This window comes from Scyliorhinus canicula, chromosome 1 (assembly GCF_902713615.1).
Source record: "Scyliorhinus canicula chromosome 1, sScyCan1.1, whole genome shotgun sequence".
Taxonomy (NCBI): domain Eukaryota; kingdom Metazoa; phylum Chordata; class Chondrichthyes; order Carcharhiniformes; family Scyliorhinidae; genus Scyliorhinus; species Scyliorhinus canicula.
In genome coordinates this window covers 243,648,518-243,666,985 of record NC_052146.1, presented here as the reverse complement: position 1 = coordinate 243,666,985, position 18,468 = coordinate 243,648,518, and the positions used below count along the sequence as shown (strand labels likewise).

At 46.2% G+C, this 18,468-nt stretch overlaps 1 protein-coding gene across 47 annotated transcripts in view; it reads right to left on the bottom strand.

The window, feature by feature from the left end:
- nrxn1a (neurexin 1a) overlaps positions 1–18,468 on the bottom strand; it is a 2,342,145-nt gene that overhangs the window by 1,245,029 nt on the left and 1,078,648 nt on the right. For all 47 annotated transcript variants that reach the window (XM_038810283.1, XM_038810313.1, XM_038810330.1 and 44 more), the window contains one exon: positions 3,499–3,937. In XM_038810283.1, the coding sequence (XP_038666211.1) occupies positions 3,499–3,937 (439 nt within the window). The remainder of the gene's footprint in view (positions 1–3,498; positions 3,938–18,468) is intronic.

Genomic DNA, 18,468 nt, shown 5'->3' with positions numbered 1-18,468 from the left:
ATGTATTACGAAAACATCTACCATACAACTACCTTAATTTAGGCAAAACAAATTAAATTATATCACAGTAGGGCAGCACGATGGCGCAGTGGGTTAGCTCTGCTGCCTCACGGCGCTGAGGTCCCAGGTTCGATCCCGGCTCTGGGTTACTGTCCGTGTGGAGTTTGCACATTCTCCCCGTGTTTGCGTAGGTTTCGCACCCACAACCCAAAGATGTGCAGGCTAGGTAGATTGGCCACGCTAAATTGCCCCTTAATTGGAAAAAATTAATTGGGTACTCTAAATTTATATTTAAAAAAAATTATAATCACAGAACTGTTTTGGTGCAGAAGGAGGCCTTTTGGCCAATTGTGTCTGCATCAGTTCCCCAATCGATCATCATGGCTTAGTGCCATTCCCCATACCCCTGTACATTGTTTCTATTCAAGTGATCATTGAATGTCCTCTTGGATACTTTGATTGAATCTGTCCCCACCACACTTCCAGGCAGTGCATTCAAGATCTGAACCACTTATTGTGTGAAAAATATTTTTCTTGCATCACATTTGCTTATTCTGCAAATCACGTTCATGATCCTTTTTACGCGCAGAACAATCTACTCTTTCCAGCCCCCCTCATGATTTTGAACATCTCTACCAAATCCCTTCTTAGCCTTCTTCTCTCCCAGTAGAACAGCCCAACCTCTCCTAGCTATCCTCATAACTGAAGTTTCTCATTTCGTGAACCATTCTTGTAAACATCTCCTGCAATACCTCCTCACTCTTGTACTCTAAATCCCTATTAATAAAGCCCAAAATACTACACACTTTATTAACTGCGCTCTCCACCTTCAATGATCTATGCACATATACACTCAGCTCCTCTGCTCCTGCACCCCTTGAAGAACATTACCCCTTATTTGATGTTGTCTCTCCATGTTCTTCCTACCAAAATGCATCACCTCACACTTCTCCACATTGCACTTCATCTGTCACCTCTCTGTCCACTCCACCAACTTTTCTATGTTCTTTTGAAGTGCTACACTGTGCTCTTCACAGTTTACAAAGCCTCCAGGTTTTGTGTCATCCGCAATATTTGAAATTGTTCCCTGCACACCGAGATCCAGATCATTAACATATATCAAGAAAAGCAAGGATTCCATTACCGATCCCTGAGGAACACCACTGCAAACGTTCCTCCCACCCAAAAAATGTCCATTGACTATTACTTTCTGTTTTCTATTATTCAGCCAATTTTGTATCCACATTGCTACCTTTTATTGCGTGAACTATAACTTTCCTCACAAGTCTCTGTGTGGCATTGTATTGAAACCCTTTTGAAAGTCCATGTGCACCACATCATCAGCATTACCCTCATAAACCCTTTATGTTACCTGTTGAAAAAACTCCCAACAAGTTAGCTAAGCACAAATTTAGAATTCCATGCTGGCCTTTCCTAATCAACCTATGCTTTTCACACATGGCTATTAATTCAATCCCGAATAATTGTTTTGAGGCAATTCCCCACCAGTGAAATTAAACTGGTTGGTCTGTATTTGCTGGGATTGTTCTTACATTTTTGAACAAGGGCATAATGTCTGCAATTCTCCACTTCTGAAACCTCTCAAGTCTTGAGAAGACGTAAATATTATGTCCATCACCCCTGCAATTTCCACTCTCATTTCCTTCAAAATCCTTGGATGCATCTCATATTGTGTCATGAGAGTGTCCCTTTAAGAAAGGTTTTTGTCTTATCACATGGCTTCAGTGATGTAATTGTGTGTGTGGAGCTGGGCTGTGGCTCTGTGAGTTTATACTTTTGTTTTGAGTTTTGGACTAGTTTGAACTGCACAGGTGGAAATAAGTGTTTCTCTATCTTCATTTTAACAGCTGTTTTCAGACTGCTTGGTAACTTAAAATAAATAATTTCTTTCTGGAAGGCATTCAAACCTGCTGTTTGAAAAGTGGAGCAGAGTATCAATAACAAATCTTAGACCAGTAAGAATATTGTGTGCTGGGCCAAGCCTTTGAAAAAGGGTTTTTGGTTTTACTTGGATTTTGTTATTGAATTGGAACAGTTAAGGGGAAATTCATTAAGGGTTATACACCAATTACTGTAACTGTGTGGGGTCTTTGTTTGTAGTTGATAAAAATTCTTACTGTGTGTGTTTATACAAATGCCAACTAAATTCTTAGACTAAAGCTTGTTGTTTTTCATTAAAAGCACCTCAGAACTCTATTGAATAACACCTGAAAGGCAGGCTATTGTGCTCATCCTAGCCAAATTCAATAAACATTTATAGGTCAGGTGAACTCCATCATATACTTTGGAGTTTTCTAAACCCTGGCCCATAACACCAGTCTCAGGGCATTATCAACTTTAAGTTCCAAAAGTCTTTTTAACACTTCCTCCTTAACAATTTTGAATCTTTCTCATGTCAGAATTTCCTCATCGTTCACCATGTTCTGGGTAGCATCTACCTCTTTGGTAAAGACAGATGCAATGACATTGGCTATTTTCTAAAACTCTTGGAGTGGTAATCCATGGGGATGCAATCCTGGCAATTGACTCAGATTCTCAACAACAGTGAGCTCCACAATAGTAAGAATCTATATGGGTCAGTGGGATGTCATCTCAGTTGTATGGAACTGGAGGTTACCGATGCCACTATGGATAAGCATATTTTTTTATTTGTTCATGGGACACTGGCTATGCCAGCATTTATTGCCCATCCCTAATTGCCCTTGATGGGCAGTTAAGAGTCAACCACATTGCTGTGAGTCTGGAGTCACATGTCGGCCAGACCAGATAAGGATGGCAGATTTCTTTCCCTAAAGGACATTAGTGAACCAGATGGATTTTTATGACAATCATAAATGGTTTCATGGTCATCATTAGACTTTTAATTCCAGATTTCTTTTTAATTGAATTCAAATTTCACCATCTGCAGTGGCAGAATTTGCACAAAGGACACCAGTGCATTACTCTGGGTGTCTGGCTTACTAGTCCAGTGACACTATCACTTCACCATCGCCTCTCCAGGATTCTGCAAAATGTGGCATTGGGTGATCCGGAAGTTACGTTCTATTCCCCACCCACCCACAGCCACTTTCCTACCCTCCAGAATGCCAGGATCTGCCCACAGCAGAAAAACATTTCAAACATTTTTCCTGACATCCTCTTCAGGTCACAACCAATGTGATCTGCACTGCCACTATTCTGACAACACTTCTTTTGTTGCTTTTGGTTGTCCAAGTCGATGCACTAACACTTTGCATATCTCAGATTGGGGTTATGGACACTTTTAGGTTTGGAACCCGCAGCCTCCTGCAGTCTTATTTGTGGTAGGCACAGGTTCTGCCTCAAAATCAGGAAAGAGGAAAGAAATAGGAAATGCTCAGGCAATGTCAAGCCTAAAGTGTGACCTAATCCCATGCTGCTTTCTATCTCTTCCTCCCCATGGCCACTGGATTTATTGGCTTTTTTAAAAAAGTGATTGATAAGGTAAAAATGCCTCACCTGATCGCCCATCTCTCTGAAAGTCCACGTGATACCAGTCTCCATCATTCACCTTCTTTTGAGTGGCTTTTGTTTTAATAGCACCAGATCCCATATCGAGCAGAAGGTACAAGTGTCCATCAAGCATTTCAATTGCAAAGAAGTCAACTTTTACAATTCGTGGGTTTTTGGCATCTTTTTGGTGTCGTGGTTTGCCATGACTAAAAAGAATCAATCCATTTGGTTCAGTGGTGCGAAAGTCAAATGAAATGGAGCCTGTCTTTTTAGCATTCCACTTTGGTAATGAGATAAAAGATTCGGGGGTTTCAAATGTGATTGGATCTAGCGTTGCAACATTTTCACATTTGAAGGCCACCATTCCGTGAATTTTCATCTTGCGATCTCCTTGTTTTGCGAGCCGTGATAATTCCAACCGAACATCATTGTTTTTATAAACAACCTACAAGTGAAATAATAAGGTTAAATATTGTATTCTTCAGGAAGTTGGCTTTAAGCCACATTACACTTGCTGAAGACAAAATGGCTCCAGTTAACAGTGATTAATAAAAAGATGCACTGAGAGAGGAAAACATAATATATTTATTATCAGGAAATTATAGAGTCAACAGAGATATAATAAATTCAATAATGTCTGATCTTTGCTATTTTGCAATGTCCAGCTTCAGAGAAGAGAAGTTAATGTTCATCTGAAAAGAAACATCACCGAATTTGGAAGTTGAATATTTATTTAAAAAATGCTCAAAAGGCACAGCAGAAAATTAACACATAAGAGAAAGAGATGGATTGATGTTTTGGTGCAATCTTTCATCAAAACGATGCAGTTCTGAGGGAAGTTCTGCTCATGGGTCTAAGTTAAAATATTAACCCATTTTTTTGTTTCAGGTGATGACTGACCTAGTCCATATTTCCAGCATTTTGCTATATTTTATTTTCAATTAGTTGTGTATAGCACTGAAAAAGGACTCACATGTGCGAGTGAACTGCAAAAGGCCATGAAGATTTTATCTGTAGCTCTCCGACAGAGTTCAGTGTAACAAAATGTTCTCCTCTTGCAATACAATAAATACCTTCCCACTTTAAAAAGTATATACTTTAAAATGTTAAGTGATACATGTACATAAAATGTAGCATGGCACATGTACATAATTTCCCAGAATAATATTTGACTAAACCACTTTCAACTGAAATTTAATAAGTTGGGTTGAATATTTATTTTTACTGCAATCACAACTAAAACACATAAACAAACAATAGTGATGGAGTAATGTACATGTAAAAAATAAATCTGAACAGCAGTACATGTTTATATCACCATTTGGCAAGAAACTATGAAAAGAAAAAAAAAATGTTTTTCTTTTTCCTTCCTACACACATACAGTCACTTATCCCATCCGGCTTTTTTCTATTTCTGTTGGAATACCCTCTTCCATTTCCAACTCATTAGCTTGATACCATCTCTCAACTTCTCTGACTGTGTCAACCTTGAACCTTGAACTTTGACTGCCAGCTCCACACAACGATTGGTGCTGAGGCGGGGACACAGAGTTGTGAAATCTCGCGCTGACCGCACTTGCCTTGGGAAAAAGTATACTCGTGGCGAGATTTCCAATACAAGGTAACAGGATGGTGTCGCCGCTCCCCCACTTCCCAAATACCGATCGGACACAGCATTAGGATCAAGGTATAACTGCAACATGGAGTTTTTCTCTTTCCTCTATTTCTGCATATATACAGATATGAACGACCATCTCACAGGCCGAGCACTTTGACTGGAAATGGAGTACTTCGACTTAAATGGTTGGTGATTATGAGAATGGTAACCTTTGAGCTTCTGGCTCTGGGGTTGTGAGCTTGGCTACTGTGGCCTTCATTCTGCTGAAAGCGAATGGGCCTCCCCTGCTGGCACAGGAAAAAAGATTCCTTGCATTTTTCAATTATCTACTTCAGCCTCATCACTGGCTTCCTCTCAGGTCAGCTTATTGCGTTTAATCAAAGCTTGGTATGGTGAATGTATTGCTGTAACAATTCACCATATGATTATCTGTATTACGCTGTTGCCCATGTGGGCTCCACCTATGGACCATTGTATGGTACTGCCTATAATGTAGCATGCTGGGGCCTGTGTGGGCACCGCCCCTTGAGGGGAGGTATAAAGAACAGTCGCCCTGTAGGCAGCTCCCACTAGCAGACCAGTCGCATGCAGGCAATGTTCTAGTTGATTAAAGCCACAGTTTACTTCTACTCCTGGTTTCGTGTGAATTGATGGCCGCATCAATTTAATCAACTACAACGCCACTTTGGAATCGGCCCGCAAACCCGACCGACTGGAACTCGACCCGTAGGCCGCGGAGGCGAAAGAGATCTTTTTGCACTGGCTCTGCTGTTTCAAGGCCTACCTCGCCGCCTCCTCCTCACCTTCCACCTCCGACGAACAGAAGCTGAGTCTCCTCCACGCACGGGTGAGCCATCGAATCTCTGTTCAACTCAAGGAAGCCTCCACCTACGCAGATGGTCTCGCGATGCTAGAGCACCTCTACGTAAGGCCCGTGAATGAGGTATACGTGCGGCACCTCATCACCACTCGCCGCCAGATTCCCGGGGATTCGCTGGAAGAGTACCTACGCGACCTCAAAGTCCTTAAACAAAGCTGCAATTACCAGGCCGTTACGGCCACTCAACATATGGACCTCGCCATCCTACGTGGCTGAAGTCAGGTCCAACTACGTGAGACAGCACCTACTCGAAAAAGGTGCCCTAGATCTGGAAGAGACGGTAAAATTAGCCTCCTCTCTGGAAGTAGAGTTCCAAAGCCTTAACGTGTTCTCGTCCGACCACGTGATCCCCTCATGGACCTCCGACCAAAGAATACCTGAGGCCTGTGCCGCACGGCAGCCCACTCACCATGGGGGGCTACCCTGTTATTTCTGTGGCCAGCCTCAACACCCCAGGCAACGCTGCCCGGCCTGGGACGTGAACTGCAGTGACTGCGGGAGAAAAGGACATTTTGCTAAAGTTTGCCGAGCCAGGTCCAAAAACTCTAAATCGCAGGCCCGACCCTCGGACTCACAGACCCGCAGATCCCGCAGTGTGGCAGCGTGTCTGCAGTCTCCGCAACCCCCCGGGCGCGTCATTGGCCTCGTGTTGTCGTGGGGGAAGCTATCTCCAAGCCCGCACAACACGTATGACTCACAGGGGCCACCATCTTGGCCATCCTCGCCCACGCGGCCCACCACATGCGATTCATGGGGGCCGTCATCTTGGACACCATCTTCCTTACCGCCCGGCACGAACGACCGACGGGGGCCGCCATCTTGGCCACCATCTGCAACGCCGCCTGCCACATGCGACCAACGGGGGCAGCCATCTTGGGACCACCCCAGCACCTTCAACCACGCCGGCTACCCGCAACTCAGCACGGTCACCCTGGACCAGTCGCGATCGAAACACCTCCGGATCTCTATGACGACTGTTCGGGTAAACTGACACAAAACGCCCTGCCTCTTCGTCTCCGGGAGCATAGAGAGCTTCATTCATCCAGACATGGTAAGACACTGCTCACTCCCAATCTTCTCAGCGCATCAAATCATCTCCCTCGCCTCCGGGTCGCACCCGGTGCTGATCCGGGGGCACTACCGCAACCCTCGCAATACAGGGCGCCAAGTACGACAATTTTAAATTATATGTACTCCCCGATCTCTGTGCTCCTCTTCTATTGGGACTGGATTTCCAATGTAACCTCAGGAGCCTCACCCTGAAGTTCGGCGGGCTCCTACCCCCACTCACCGTATGTAGCCTCGCGACCCTAAAGGTTGACCCTTCCCCGCTCTTCGCAAACCTCACCGCCGACTGCAAACAAGTCGCCACCAGAAGCAGGTGGTACATTATCCAGGACAGGACTTTTATCAGGTCCGAGGTCCAGCGACTCATGTGGGAGGGAATCATCGAGGCCAGCAATAGCCCCTGGAGAGACCAGGTGGTGGTCATCAGGAACGGGAAAAAGAACCGGATGGTTGTAGATTACAGCCAAACCATAAACCGGTACACGCACCTCGATGCTTACCCCCGGATTGCAGACATGGTTAACCAGATCGCAGACGACAGGGTGTTCTCCACAGTGGATCTGAAGTCTGCGTACCACCAGCTCCCAATCCGCCCAAAGGACCGCCACCACACGGCTTTTGAGGCAAACGGCCACCTCTTCCACTTCCTCCGGGTCCCCTTTGGCGTCACGAACGGGGTCTCGGTTTTCCCAAGAACGATGGACCGAATGGTGCACCAGTACGGGCTGCGGGCCACGTTTCCGTACTTGGACAACGTCACCATCTGCGGCCATGATCAGCAGGATCACGATGCCAACCTCCAGAGATTTCTCCAAACTGCCCGAACCCTTAACCTCACTTACAACAAGGAGAAATGCATTTTCCGCACCACCAGACTAGCCATCTTCGGCTACGTCATGGAAAACGGAGTCCTAGGATCCGACCCCAACCGTTTGTGCCCCGCCCTCCAACTCCCCCGTCCCCACTGCCCCAAGGTCCTGAAAAGGTGCCTCGGGTTCTTTTCATATTATGCCCAGTGGGTCCCCAACTCTTTGAAGTTTAGGTAGTGTGAGTCACCCTGGTTAGCTGAGGTCTGTATAAAAGACAGACAGAAAGCGCACTCAGTAAGCTTTGCGCAAGTCGAGAAGACACAGCTGGAGTGAGGCACATCCAGAGTGGGAATTTGAATCTTGGTAATTTGTTGCAGTGAGGTAATTCGGTGCAGAGTGGGAGAAGGTGCTTTTTCTCTACTGTTTTGTTTTCTCTCTTTCTTCTGGCCTGTAACATTTAATCTGCAGGGAGAGTACCAGGGAGCATCTGAGACCCTGGGTGAGTTCTCCCGGTGAGCCAGAGAAGACACAACCAGAGTGAGGCACAACTAAGAGTGAGTTTGGGAATTTGAAGCTAGGTGGGAATTCGAAGCTGGGTGGGGAGTAGGTGCTTATAACTCTGGTAAGTGACTGGTAAGTAATTTTTCTTTTCATTGTCTAATGTATTTATTTTTCTATTGTTGTTTTTGAAATTGTAGTTGTATAAGTTTACCTAAGGTTTAAGACATGGCAGGTGATCCCAGACCCGTGTCATGCTCCTCATGTGCGAGCTGGGAGCTCAGGGACACGTCCACTGTCCCTGGCTCCATCACGTGCAAGAAGTGTGTTCAGTTGCAGCTCCTGTTAGACCGCTTGACGGCTCTGGAGCTGCAGGTGGACTCACTGTGGAGCATCCGCGATGCTGAGGACATCGTGGATAGCATGTATAGCGAGTTGGTCACACCGTAGGTGAAAGTTACTAAGGGAGGTAGAAAATGGATGACCAAAAGACAGAGCAAGAGTAGGAAGGCAGTGCAGGTGTCCCCTGCGGTCATCTCCCTGCAAAACAGATATACCGCTTTGGATACTGTTGAGGGAGATGGCTCACCAGGGGAAGGCAGCAGCAAGGTTCATGGCACCGTGGCTGGCTCTGCTGCGCAGCAGGGCAGGAAGAACAATGGTAAGGCTATAGTGATAGGGGATACAATCGTAAGGGGAGTAGACAGGCGGTTCTGCGGACGCAATCGAGACTCCAGGATAGTATGTTGCCTCCCTGGTGCAAGGGTCAAGGATGTCTCGGAGCGGCTGCAGGACATTCTGGGGGGGGGGGGGGTAGGGTGAACAGCCAGCTGTCGTGGTGCACATAGGCACCAACGATATAGGTTAAAAAAATGGGATGAGGTCTCACAAGCTGAATTCAGGGAGTTAGGAGTTAAACTAAAAAGTAGGACCTCAAAGGTCGTAATCTTAGGATTGCTCCCAGTGCCACGAGCTAGTCAGAGTAGGAATGTCAGGATAGATAGGATGAATGCGTGGCTTGAGCGATGGTGCAAGAGGGAGGGATTCAAATTCCTGGGGCATTGGAACCGGTTCTGGGGGAGGTGAGACCAGTACAAACCGGAAGGTCTGCACCTGGGCAGGACTGGAACCGATGTCCTGGGGGGGTGTTTACTAGAGCTGTTGGGGAGGGTTTAAACTAATGTGGCATGGGGATGGGAACCGATGCAGGAAGTTCGAAGGTAGTAAAACAGTGACAGAAGCAAAAGGAAGTAAGGGGAAAGTGTAAGGCAGAGAAGCCATAGTCAAAAATCAAAAAGGGTGACAGTACAAGGTACAGTGACAGGGGAGCTCAGTGAATAGGCCCAGTAATACTGAAAGGAATAAAACTGGAAGTAAAAACATTAATGGTAAGCGTCGCGGCAGGTTGTTACATGAAGATATGGGTTCAACGACAAGGAAAATTAGGAGAAAAGTTAAGAGGAAATATAACTTAGGAGAGGATACTGATCAAGGTGTTAAGATTCAAAACAGAGGTAAAAAAACCAACATAAGTTTACTTTACCTGAATGCTCGTAGTATTCGGAATAAAGTAAATGAGTTGATGGCGCAAATCATCGTGAATGACTAGGATTTAGTGGCCATTACTGAAACATGGTTAAAGGATGGTCATGACTGGGAGTTAAATATCCGAGGGTATCAAACTATTCAGAAGGACAGAGTGGATGGTAAGGGAGGTGGTGTAGCTCTGTTATTTAAGCATGACATCCGGGCAATAGTCAGGGATGACATCGGTGCTATGGAGGATACGGTTGAATCCATTTAGGTGGAAATCCAGAACAGTAAGGCGAAAAAGTCACTGATAGGAGTAGTCCATAGGCCACCAAATAGTAACATTATGGTGAGGAAGACAATAAACAAAGAAATAACTGATGCATGTAGAAATGGTACAGCAGTTATCATGGGGGATTTTAATCTACATGTCGATTGGTTTAACCAGGTCGGTCAAGGCAGCCTTGAGGAGGAGTTTATAGAATGTATCCGCGATAGTTTCCTAGAACAGTATGTAATAAAACCTAAGAGGGGACAAGCGGTCCTAGATCTTGTCCTGTGTAATGAGACAGGATTGATTCATGATCTCATAGTTAGGGATCCCCTCGGAAGGAGCGATCACAATATGGTGGAATTTAAAATACAGATGGAGGGTGAGAAGGTGAAATCAAATACTAGTGTTTTGTGCTTAAACAAAGGAGATTACAATGGGATGAGAGAAGAACTAGCTAAGGTAGACTGGGAGCAAAGACTTTTTGGTGGAACAGTTGAGGAACAGTGGAGAACCTTCCAAGCGATTTTTCAGTGCTCAGCAAAGGTTTATACCAACAAAATGGAAGGACAGTAGAAAGAGGGAAAATCGACCGTTGATATCTAAGGAAATAAGGGAGAGTATCAAATTGAAGGAAAAAGCATATAAAGTGGCAAAGATTAGTGGGAGACTAGAGCACTGGGAAATCTTTAAGGGGCAACAGAAAGCTAATAAAAAAGCTATAAAGAGTAAGATAGATTATGAGAGTAAACGTGCTCAGAATATAAAAACAGATAGTAAAAGTTTCTACAAATATATAAAATAAAAAAGAGTCGCTAAGGTAAACATTGGTCCTTCAGAGGATGAGAAGGGAGTTTTAATAATGGGAGATGAGGAAATAGCTGAGGAACTGAACAGGTTTTCTGGGTCGGTCTTCACAGTGAAAGACACAAATAACATGCCAGCGACTGATAGAAATGAGGCTATGACAGTGCCTGGTATGGAGGGAAGGTCTTATGAGGAAAGGCTCAGGGGCTTGAGGTTGTTTTCGTTAGAGAGGAGAAGGCTGAGAGGTGACTTAATAGAGACACATAAGATAGTCAGAGGGTTAGATAGGGTGGACAGTGAGAGTCTTTTTCCTCGGATGGTGATGACCAACACGAGGGGACATAGCTTTAAATTGAGGGGTGGTAGATATAGGACAGATGTCAGAGGCAGTTTCTTTACTCAGAGAGTAGTAGGGGTGTGGAACGCCCTGCCTGCAACAGTAGTAGACTCGCCAACTTTAAGGGCATTTAAGTGGTCACTGGATAGACATATGGATGAAAATGGAATAGTGTAGGTCAGATAGGCTTCAGATTGTTTCACAGGTCGGCGCAACATCGAGGGCCGAAGGGCCCGTACTGCGCTGTAATGTTCTATGTTCTATGTGAGGACCTTGAGAGGATTGTTATCACTAAGGAGGTAGTGATGGGTATGCTAATGGGGCTAAAGGTAGACAAGTCTTCTGGCCCTGATGGAATGCATCCCAGAGTGCCAAAAGAGATGGCTAGGGAAATTGCAAATGCACTAGTGATAATTTACCAAAATTCACTAGACTCTGGGGTGGTCCCGGTGGATTGGAAATTAGCAAACATGACACCACTGTTTAAAAAAGGAGGTCGGCAGAAAGCGGGTAATTATAGGCCAGTGAGCTTATCTTCAGTAGTAGGGAAGATGCTAGAATCTATCATCAAAGAAGAAATAGCGAGGCATCAGGATAGAAATTGTCCCATTGGGCAGACGCAGCATGGGTTCATAAAGGGCAGGTCGTGCCTAACTAATTTGGTGGAATTTTTTGAGGACATTACCAGTGCGGTAGATAACGGGAAGCCAATGGATGTGGTAAAGCTGGATTTCCATAAAGCCTTTGACAAGGTGCCACACAAAAGGTTGCATGGCATTGAGGGTAAAGTAGTGGCATGGATCGAGGATTGGTTAATTAATAGAAAGCAAAGAGTGGGGATTAATGGGTGTTTCTCTGGTTGGCAATCAGTAACTAGTGGTGTCCCTCAGGGATCAGTGTTGGGCCCACAATTGTTCACAATTTACATAGATGATTTGGAGTTGGGGACCAAGGGCAATGTGTCCAAGTTTGCAGATGACACTAAGATGAGTGGTAAAGCGAAAAGTGCAGAGGATACTGGAAGTCTGCAGAGGGATTTGGACAGGTTAAGTGAATGGGCTAGGGTCTGGCAAATGGAATACAATGTTGACAAATGTGAGGTTATCCATTTTGGTATGAATAACAGCAAACGGGATTATTATTTAAATGATAAAATATTAAAGCATGCTGCTGTGCAGAGAGACCTGGGTGTGCTAGTGTATGAGTCGCAAAACGTTGGTTTACAGATGCAACAGGTGATTAAGAAGGCAAATGGAATTTTGTCCTTCATTGCTAGAGGGATGGAGTTTAAGACTAGGGAGGTTATGCTGCAATTGTATAAGGTGTTAGTGCGGCCACACCTGGAGTATTGTGTTCAGTTTTGGTCTCCTTACTTGAGAAAGGACATACTGGCACTGGAGGGTGTGCAGAGGAGATTCGCTAGGTTAATCCCAGAGCTGAAATGGTTGGATTATGAGGAGAGGTTGAGTAGACTGGGACTGTACTCATTGGAATTTAGAAGGATGAGGGGCGATCTTATAGAAACATATAAAATTATGAAGGGAATAGATAGGATAGATGCGGGCAGGTTGTTTCCCCTGGCGGGGGAAAGCAGAACTAGGGGACATAGCCTCAAAATAAGGGGAAGTAGATTAGGACTGAGTTTAGGAGGAACTTCTTCACCCAAAGGGTTGTGAATCTATGGAATTCCTTGCCTAGTGAAGCAGTAGAGGCTCCTTCATTGAATGTTTTTAAGATAAAGATAGATAGTTTTTTGAAGAATAAAAGGATTAAGGGTTATGGTGTTCGGGCCGGAAAATGGAGCTGAGTCCACGATCAGCAATGATCTCATTGAATGGCGGAGCAGGCTCGAGAGGCCAGATGGCCTTCTCCTGCTCCTAGTTCTTATGTTCTTCCTTATATGCGGACAAAGCCCGCCCACTAATCAAGGGCACCATCTTCCCACTGGCGGCTGAGGCCCGCGAGGCCTTCAGCTGCATCAAGGCAGATATTGCCAAAGCTGCGATGCACGTGGTGGACGAGTCCGTCCCCTTCCAGATGGAGAGCGACGCATCAGAAGTCGCCCTCGTCGCTACCCTCAATCAGGCAGGCAGGCCCGTAGCGTTTTTTTCACGAACACTCACCACCTCCGAAATTCGACAGTCCTTAGTCAAAAAGGAGGCCCAAGCCATCGTGGAAGCCGTGCAGCACTGGAGGCGCTACCTCGCTAGTAGGAGGTTTATCATCGCCACCGACCAACGATTGGTAAGCTTCATGTTCGACAATATGCAGCAGGGCAAAATCAAGAATGATAAGATCTTGAGGTGGAGGATCGAACTCTCCACCTATAATTACGATATAGTATATCACCCTGGGAAGTTCAACGAGCCCCCAGATGCCCTGTCCCACGGCACATGCGTCAGCGCACAAGATGACCGACTACGTGCTATCCACGATGACCTCTGCCACCTGGGGGTCACCTGGCTTCTCCACTACATCAAGGCCCGCAACCTACCCTTCTCCATTGAGGAGGTCAGGGCCATGACCAGGGACTGCCCAATCTGCGCCGCGTGCAAGCCGCACTTCTATCGACCGGATAAGGCCCACCTGGTAAAGGCATCCCGGCCCTTTCAGCGACTCAGTATCGATTTCAAAGGGCCCCTCCCCTCCAACAACCGCAACACATATTTCCTCAATATCACCGACGAGTTCTCCTGCTTCCCCTTTGCAATCCCTTGCCCCGACGTGACCGCGGCCACCGTCATTAAAGCCCTACAGAGCGTCTTCACCATGTTTGGTTTCCCCACATACGTTCACAGTTACCGGGGCTCATCGTTCATGAGCGACGAACTGAGTCAGTACCTGCTCAGCAAAGGCATCGCCTCGAGCAGGACTACGAGTTGTAACCCCAGGGGAACCAGGCAGGTGGAGGAGAACGCGATGGTCTGAAAGACCGTCCTCCTGGCCCTATGGTCTAGGAATCTCCCAGTCTCCCAATGGCCGGAGTCCTCCCCGACGCATTCCACTCTATTACGTCCCTACTTTGCACCGCCACAAACGAGACCCCTCATGGCCGCCTATTTGTTTTCCCCAGGAAATCCACCTCGGGCCTCGCTTCTGCCCTCGCTTAAGACACTGGGGCCCGTCCTGCTCCGCAAGCACGTCAGGAGCCATATGTTTTTTATTTTTTTAATTTATTTTTTTTATCTATTTATTTATTTTTTTTATTTTTCAGTTGTTGGGAAGTTAGTCCAGTGGGAATGGAGGCTAGGGCAGTTGAATGTTCCTCCTGCAGAATGTGGGAGGAAAGGGTCACCTCTAGTATCCCTTCTGACTACATCTGCGGGAAGTGCACCCAACTCCAGCTCCTCGAGAGCCGCATTAGGGACCTGGAGCTGGAGCTGGATGAACTTCGGATCATTCGGGAGGCGGAGGAGGTTATTGAGAGGAGTTATAGGGAGGTAGTCACACCTCAGGTAAAAGAAGAAAGTAGATGGGTTACCGTCAGGGGAGGGAGAGGGAACCGGCAGGCAGTGCAGGGATCCCCTGTGGTCGTTCCCCTCTATAACAAGTATACCGTTTTGGATACTGTTGCGGGGGACGACTTACCAGGGGTAAGCAATAGGGCGCAGGTCTCTGGCACAGAGTCTGTCCCTGTTGCTCAGACGGGAAGGGAGAAGAGGAACAGAGCACTTGTCATTGGGGACTCCATAGTTAGAGGAACCGACAGGAGGTTCTGTGGGAACGAAAGAGACTCACGGTTGGTATGTTGCCTCCCAGGTGCCAGGGTTCGTGATGTCTCTGATCGTGTTTTTGGGATCCTTAAGGGGGAGGGGGAGCAGCCCCAAGTCGTGGTCCACATAGGTACCAACGACATAGGTAGGAAGAGAGATGGGGATTTGAGACAGAAATTCAGGGAGCTAGGGTGGAAGCTGAGAGCTAGAACAAACAGAGTTGTTATCTCTGGGTTGTTACCCGTGCCACGTGCTAGCGAAGTGAGAAATAAGGAGAGAGAGGAGTTGAACACGTGGCTACAGGGATGGTGCAGGAGGGAGGGTTTTGGTTTCCTGGATAATTGGGGCTCATTCTGGGGTAGGTGGAACCTCTACAAACAGGATGGTCTTCACCTGAACCAGAGGGGTACCAATATCCTGGGGGGGAGATTTGCTAGTGCTCTTCGGGGGGGTTTAAACTAATTCAGCAGGGGGATGGGAACCTAAATTGTAGTCCCAGTGTACAGGATGTTGAGAGTAGTGAGGTCAGGGATAGGGTTAAAAGTTCGAAAGAGGGCACCGGCAAGCAGGACGCTGGTTTGAAGTGTGTCTACTTCAACGCCAGGAGCATCCGGAATAAGGTGGGTGAGCTTGCAGCATGGGTTGGTACCTGGGATCTCGATGTTGTGGCGATTTCGGAGACATGGGTAGAGCAGGGACAGGAATGGTTGTTGCAGGTTCCAGGATTTAGATGTTTCTGTAAGAACAGAGAAGATGGTAAAAGAGGGGGGGGTGTGGCATTGTTAATCAAGGAAAGTATTACGGCGGTAGAAAGGACGCTTGAGGACTCGTCTACTGAGGCAGTATGGGCCGAGGTTAGGAACAGTAGAGGAGAGGTCACCCTGTTGGGAGTTGTCTATAGACCTCCGAATAGTCCCAGAGATGTCGAGGAAAGGATTGCAAAGATGATTCTTGACAGGAGCGAGAGTAACAGGGTAGTTGTTATGGGGGACTTTAACTTTCCAAATATTGACTGGAAATACTATAGTTCGAGTACTATAGATGGGTCAGTTTTTGTGCAGTGTGTGCAGGAGGGTTTTCTGACACAGTATGTAGACAGACCAACAAGGGGCGAGGCCACATTGGATTTGGTACTGGGTAATGAACCCGGCCAGGTGTTAGATTTAGATGTAGGTGAGCACTTTGGTGATAGTGATCACAACTCGGTTATGTTTACTTTAGCAATGGGCAGGGATAGGTATATACCGCAAGGCAAGAATTATAGCTGGGGGAAAGGCAATTATGATACTATTCGGCAAGATTTAGGAGGTATAGGATGGGGAAGGAAACTGCAGGGGATGGGTACAATCGAAATGTGGAGCTTTTTCAAGGAACAGCTACTGCGTGTCCTTGATAAGTATGTACCTGTCAGGCAGGGAGGAAGTTGTCGAGCAAGGGAGCCATGGTTTACTAAGGAAGTTGAAGCACTTGTCAAGAGGAAGAAGAAGGCTTATGTTAGGATGAGACATGAAGGCTCAGTTAGGGCACTTGAGAGTTACAAGTTAGCCAGGAAGGACCTAAAGGGAGAGTTAAGAAGAGCGAGGAGAGGACACGAAAAGTCGTTGGCGGATAGGATCAAGGAAAACCCTAAGGCTTTCTATAGGTATATCAGGAACAAAAGAATGACTCGAGTAAGATTAGGGCCAATCAAGGATAGTAGTGGAAAGTTGTGTGTGGAATCAGAGGAGATAGGGGAAGCATTAAATGGATATTTTTCGTCAGTGTTTACACTGGAGAAAGACAATGTTGTCGAGGAGAACACTCAGGTTCAGTCGACCAGGCTAGATGGAATTGAGGTTCAAAAGGAGGAGGTGTTAGCAATTTTAGAAAATGTCAAAATAGATAAGTCCCCTGGGCCAGATGGGATTTATCCTAGGATTCTCTGGGAAGCCAGGGAGGAGATTGCAGAGCCTTTGTCCTTGATATTTATGTCGTCTTTGTCGACAGGAATAGTGCCGGAAGACTGGAGGATAGCAAATGTTGTCCCCTTGTTCAAGAAGGGGAGTAGAGACAACCCTGGTAATTATAGACCTGTGAGCCTTACTTCGGTTGTGGGTAAAATGTTGGAAAAGGTTATAAGAGATAGGGTTTATAATCATCTTGAAAAGAACAAGTTGATTAGCGATACTCAACACGGTTTTGTGAAGGGTAGGTCATGTCTCACAAACCTTATTGAGTTTTTTGAGAAGGTGACCAAACAGGTGGATCAGGGTAAAGCTGTTGATGTGGTGTATATGGATTTCAGTAAGGCGTTTGATAAGGTTCCCCACGGTAGGCTATTGCAGAAAATAAGGAAGTATGGAATTGAAGGTGATTTAGCGGTTTGGATCAGTAATTGGCTAGCTGAAAGAAGACAGAGGGTGGTGGTTGATGGCAAATGTTCATCCTGGAGTTCAGTTACTAGTGGTGTACCGCAAGGATCTGTTTTGGGGCCACTGCTGTTTGTCATTTTTATAAATGACCTGGAAGAGGGTGTAGAAGGATGGGTTAGTAAATTTGCAGATGACACGAAGGTCGGTGGAGTTGTGGATAGTGCTGAAGGATGTTATAGGATACAGAGGGACATAGATAAGCTGCAGAGCTGGGCTGAGAGGTGGCAGATGGAGTTTAATGCGGAAAAGTGTGAGGTGGTTCACTTTGGAAGGAGTAACAGGAATGCAGAGTACTGGGCTAATGGCAAGATTCTTGGTAGTGTAGATGAACAGAGAGATCTCGGCATCCAGGTACATAAATCCTTGAAAGTTGCCACCCAGGTTAATAGGGCTGTTAAGAAGGCATATGGTGTGCTAGCCTTTATAAACAGGGGGATTGAGTTTCGGAACCACAGGGTCATGCTGCAGCTGTACATAACTCTGGTGCGGCCACACCTGGAGTACTGCGTGCAGTTCTGGTCACCACATTATAGGAAGGATGTGGAAGCTTTGGAAAGGGTTCAGAGGAGATTTACTAGGATGTTGCCTGGTATGGAGGGAAGGTCTTATGAGGAAAGGCTCAGGGAATTGAGGTTGTTTTCGTTAGAGAGGAGAAGGCTGAGAGGTGACTTAATAGAGACATATAAGATAGTCAGAGGGTTAGATAGGGTGGACAGTGAGAGTCTTTTTCCTCGGATGGTGATGACCAACACGAGGGGACATAGCTTTAAATTGAGGGGTGAGAGATATAGGACAGATGTCAGAGGCAGTTTCTTTACTCAGAGAGTAGTAGGGGTGTGGAACGCCCTGCCTGCAACAGTAGTAGACTCGCCAACTTTAAGGGCATTTAAGTGGTCACTGGATAGACATATGGATGAAAATGGAATAGTGTAGGTCAGATAGGCTTCAGATGGTTTCACAGGTCGGCGCAACATCGAGGGCCGAAGGGCCCGTACTGCGCTGTAGTGTTCTATGTTCTATGTCCGACCCCCTGG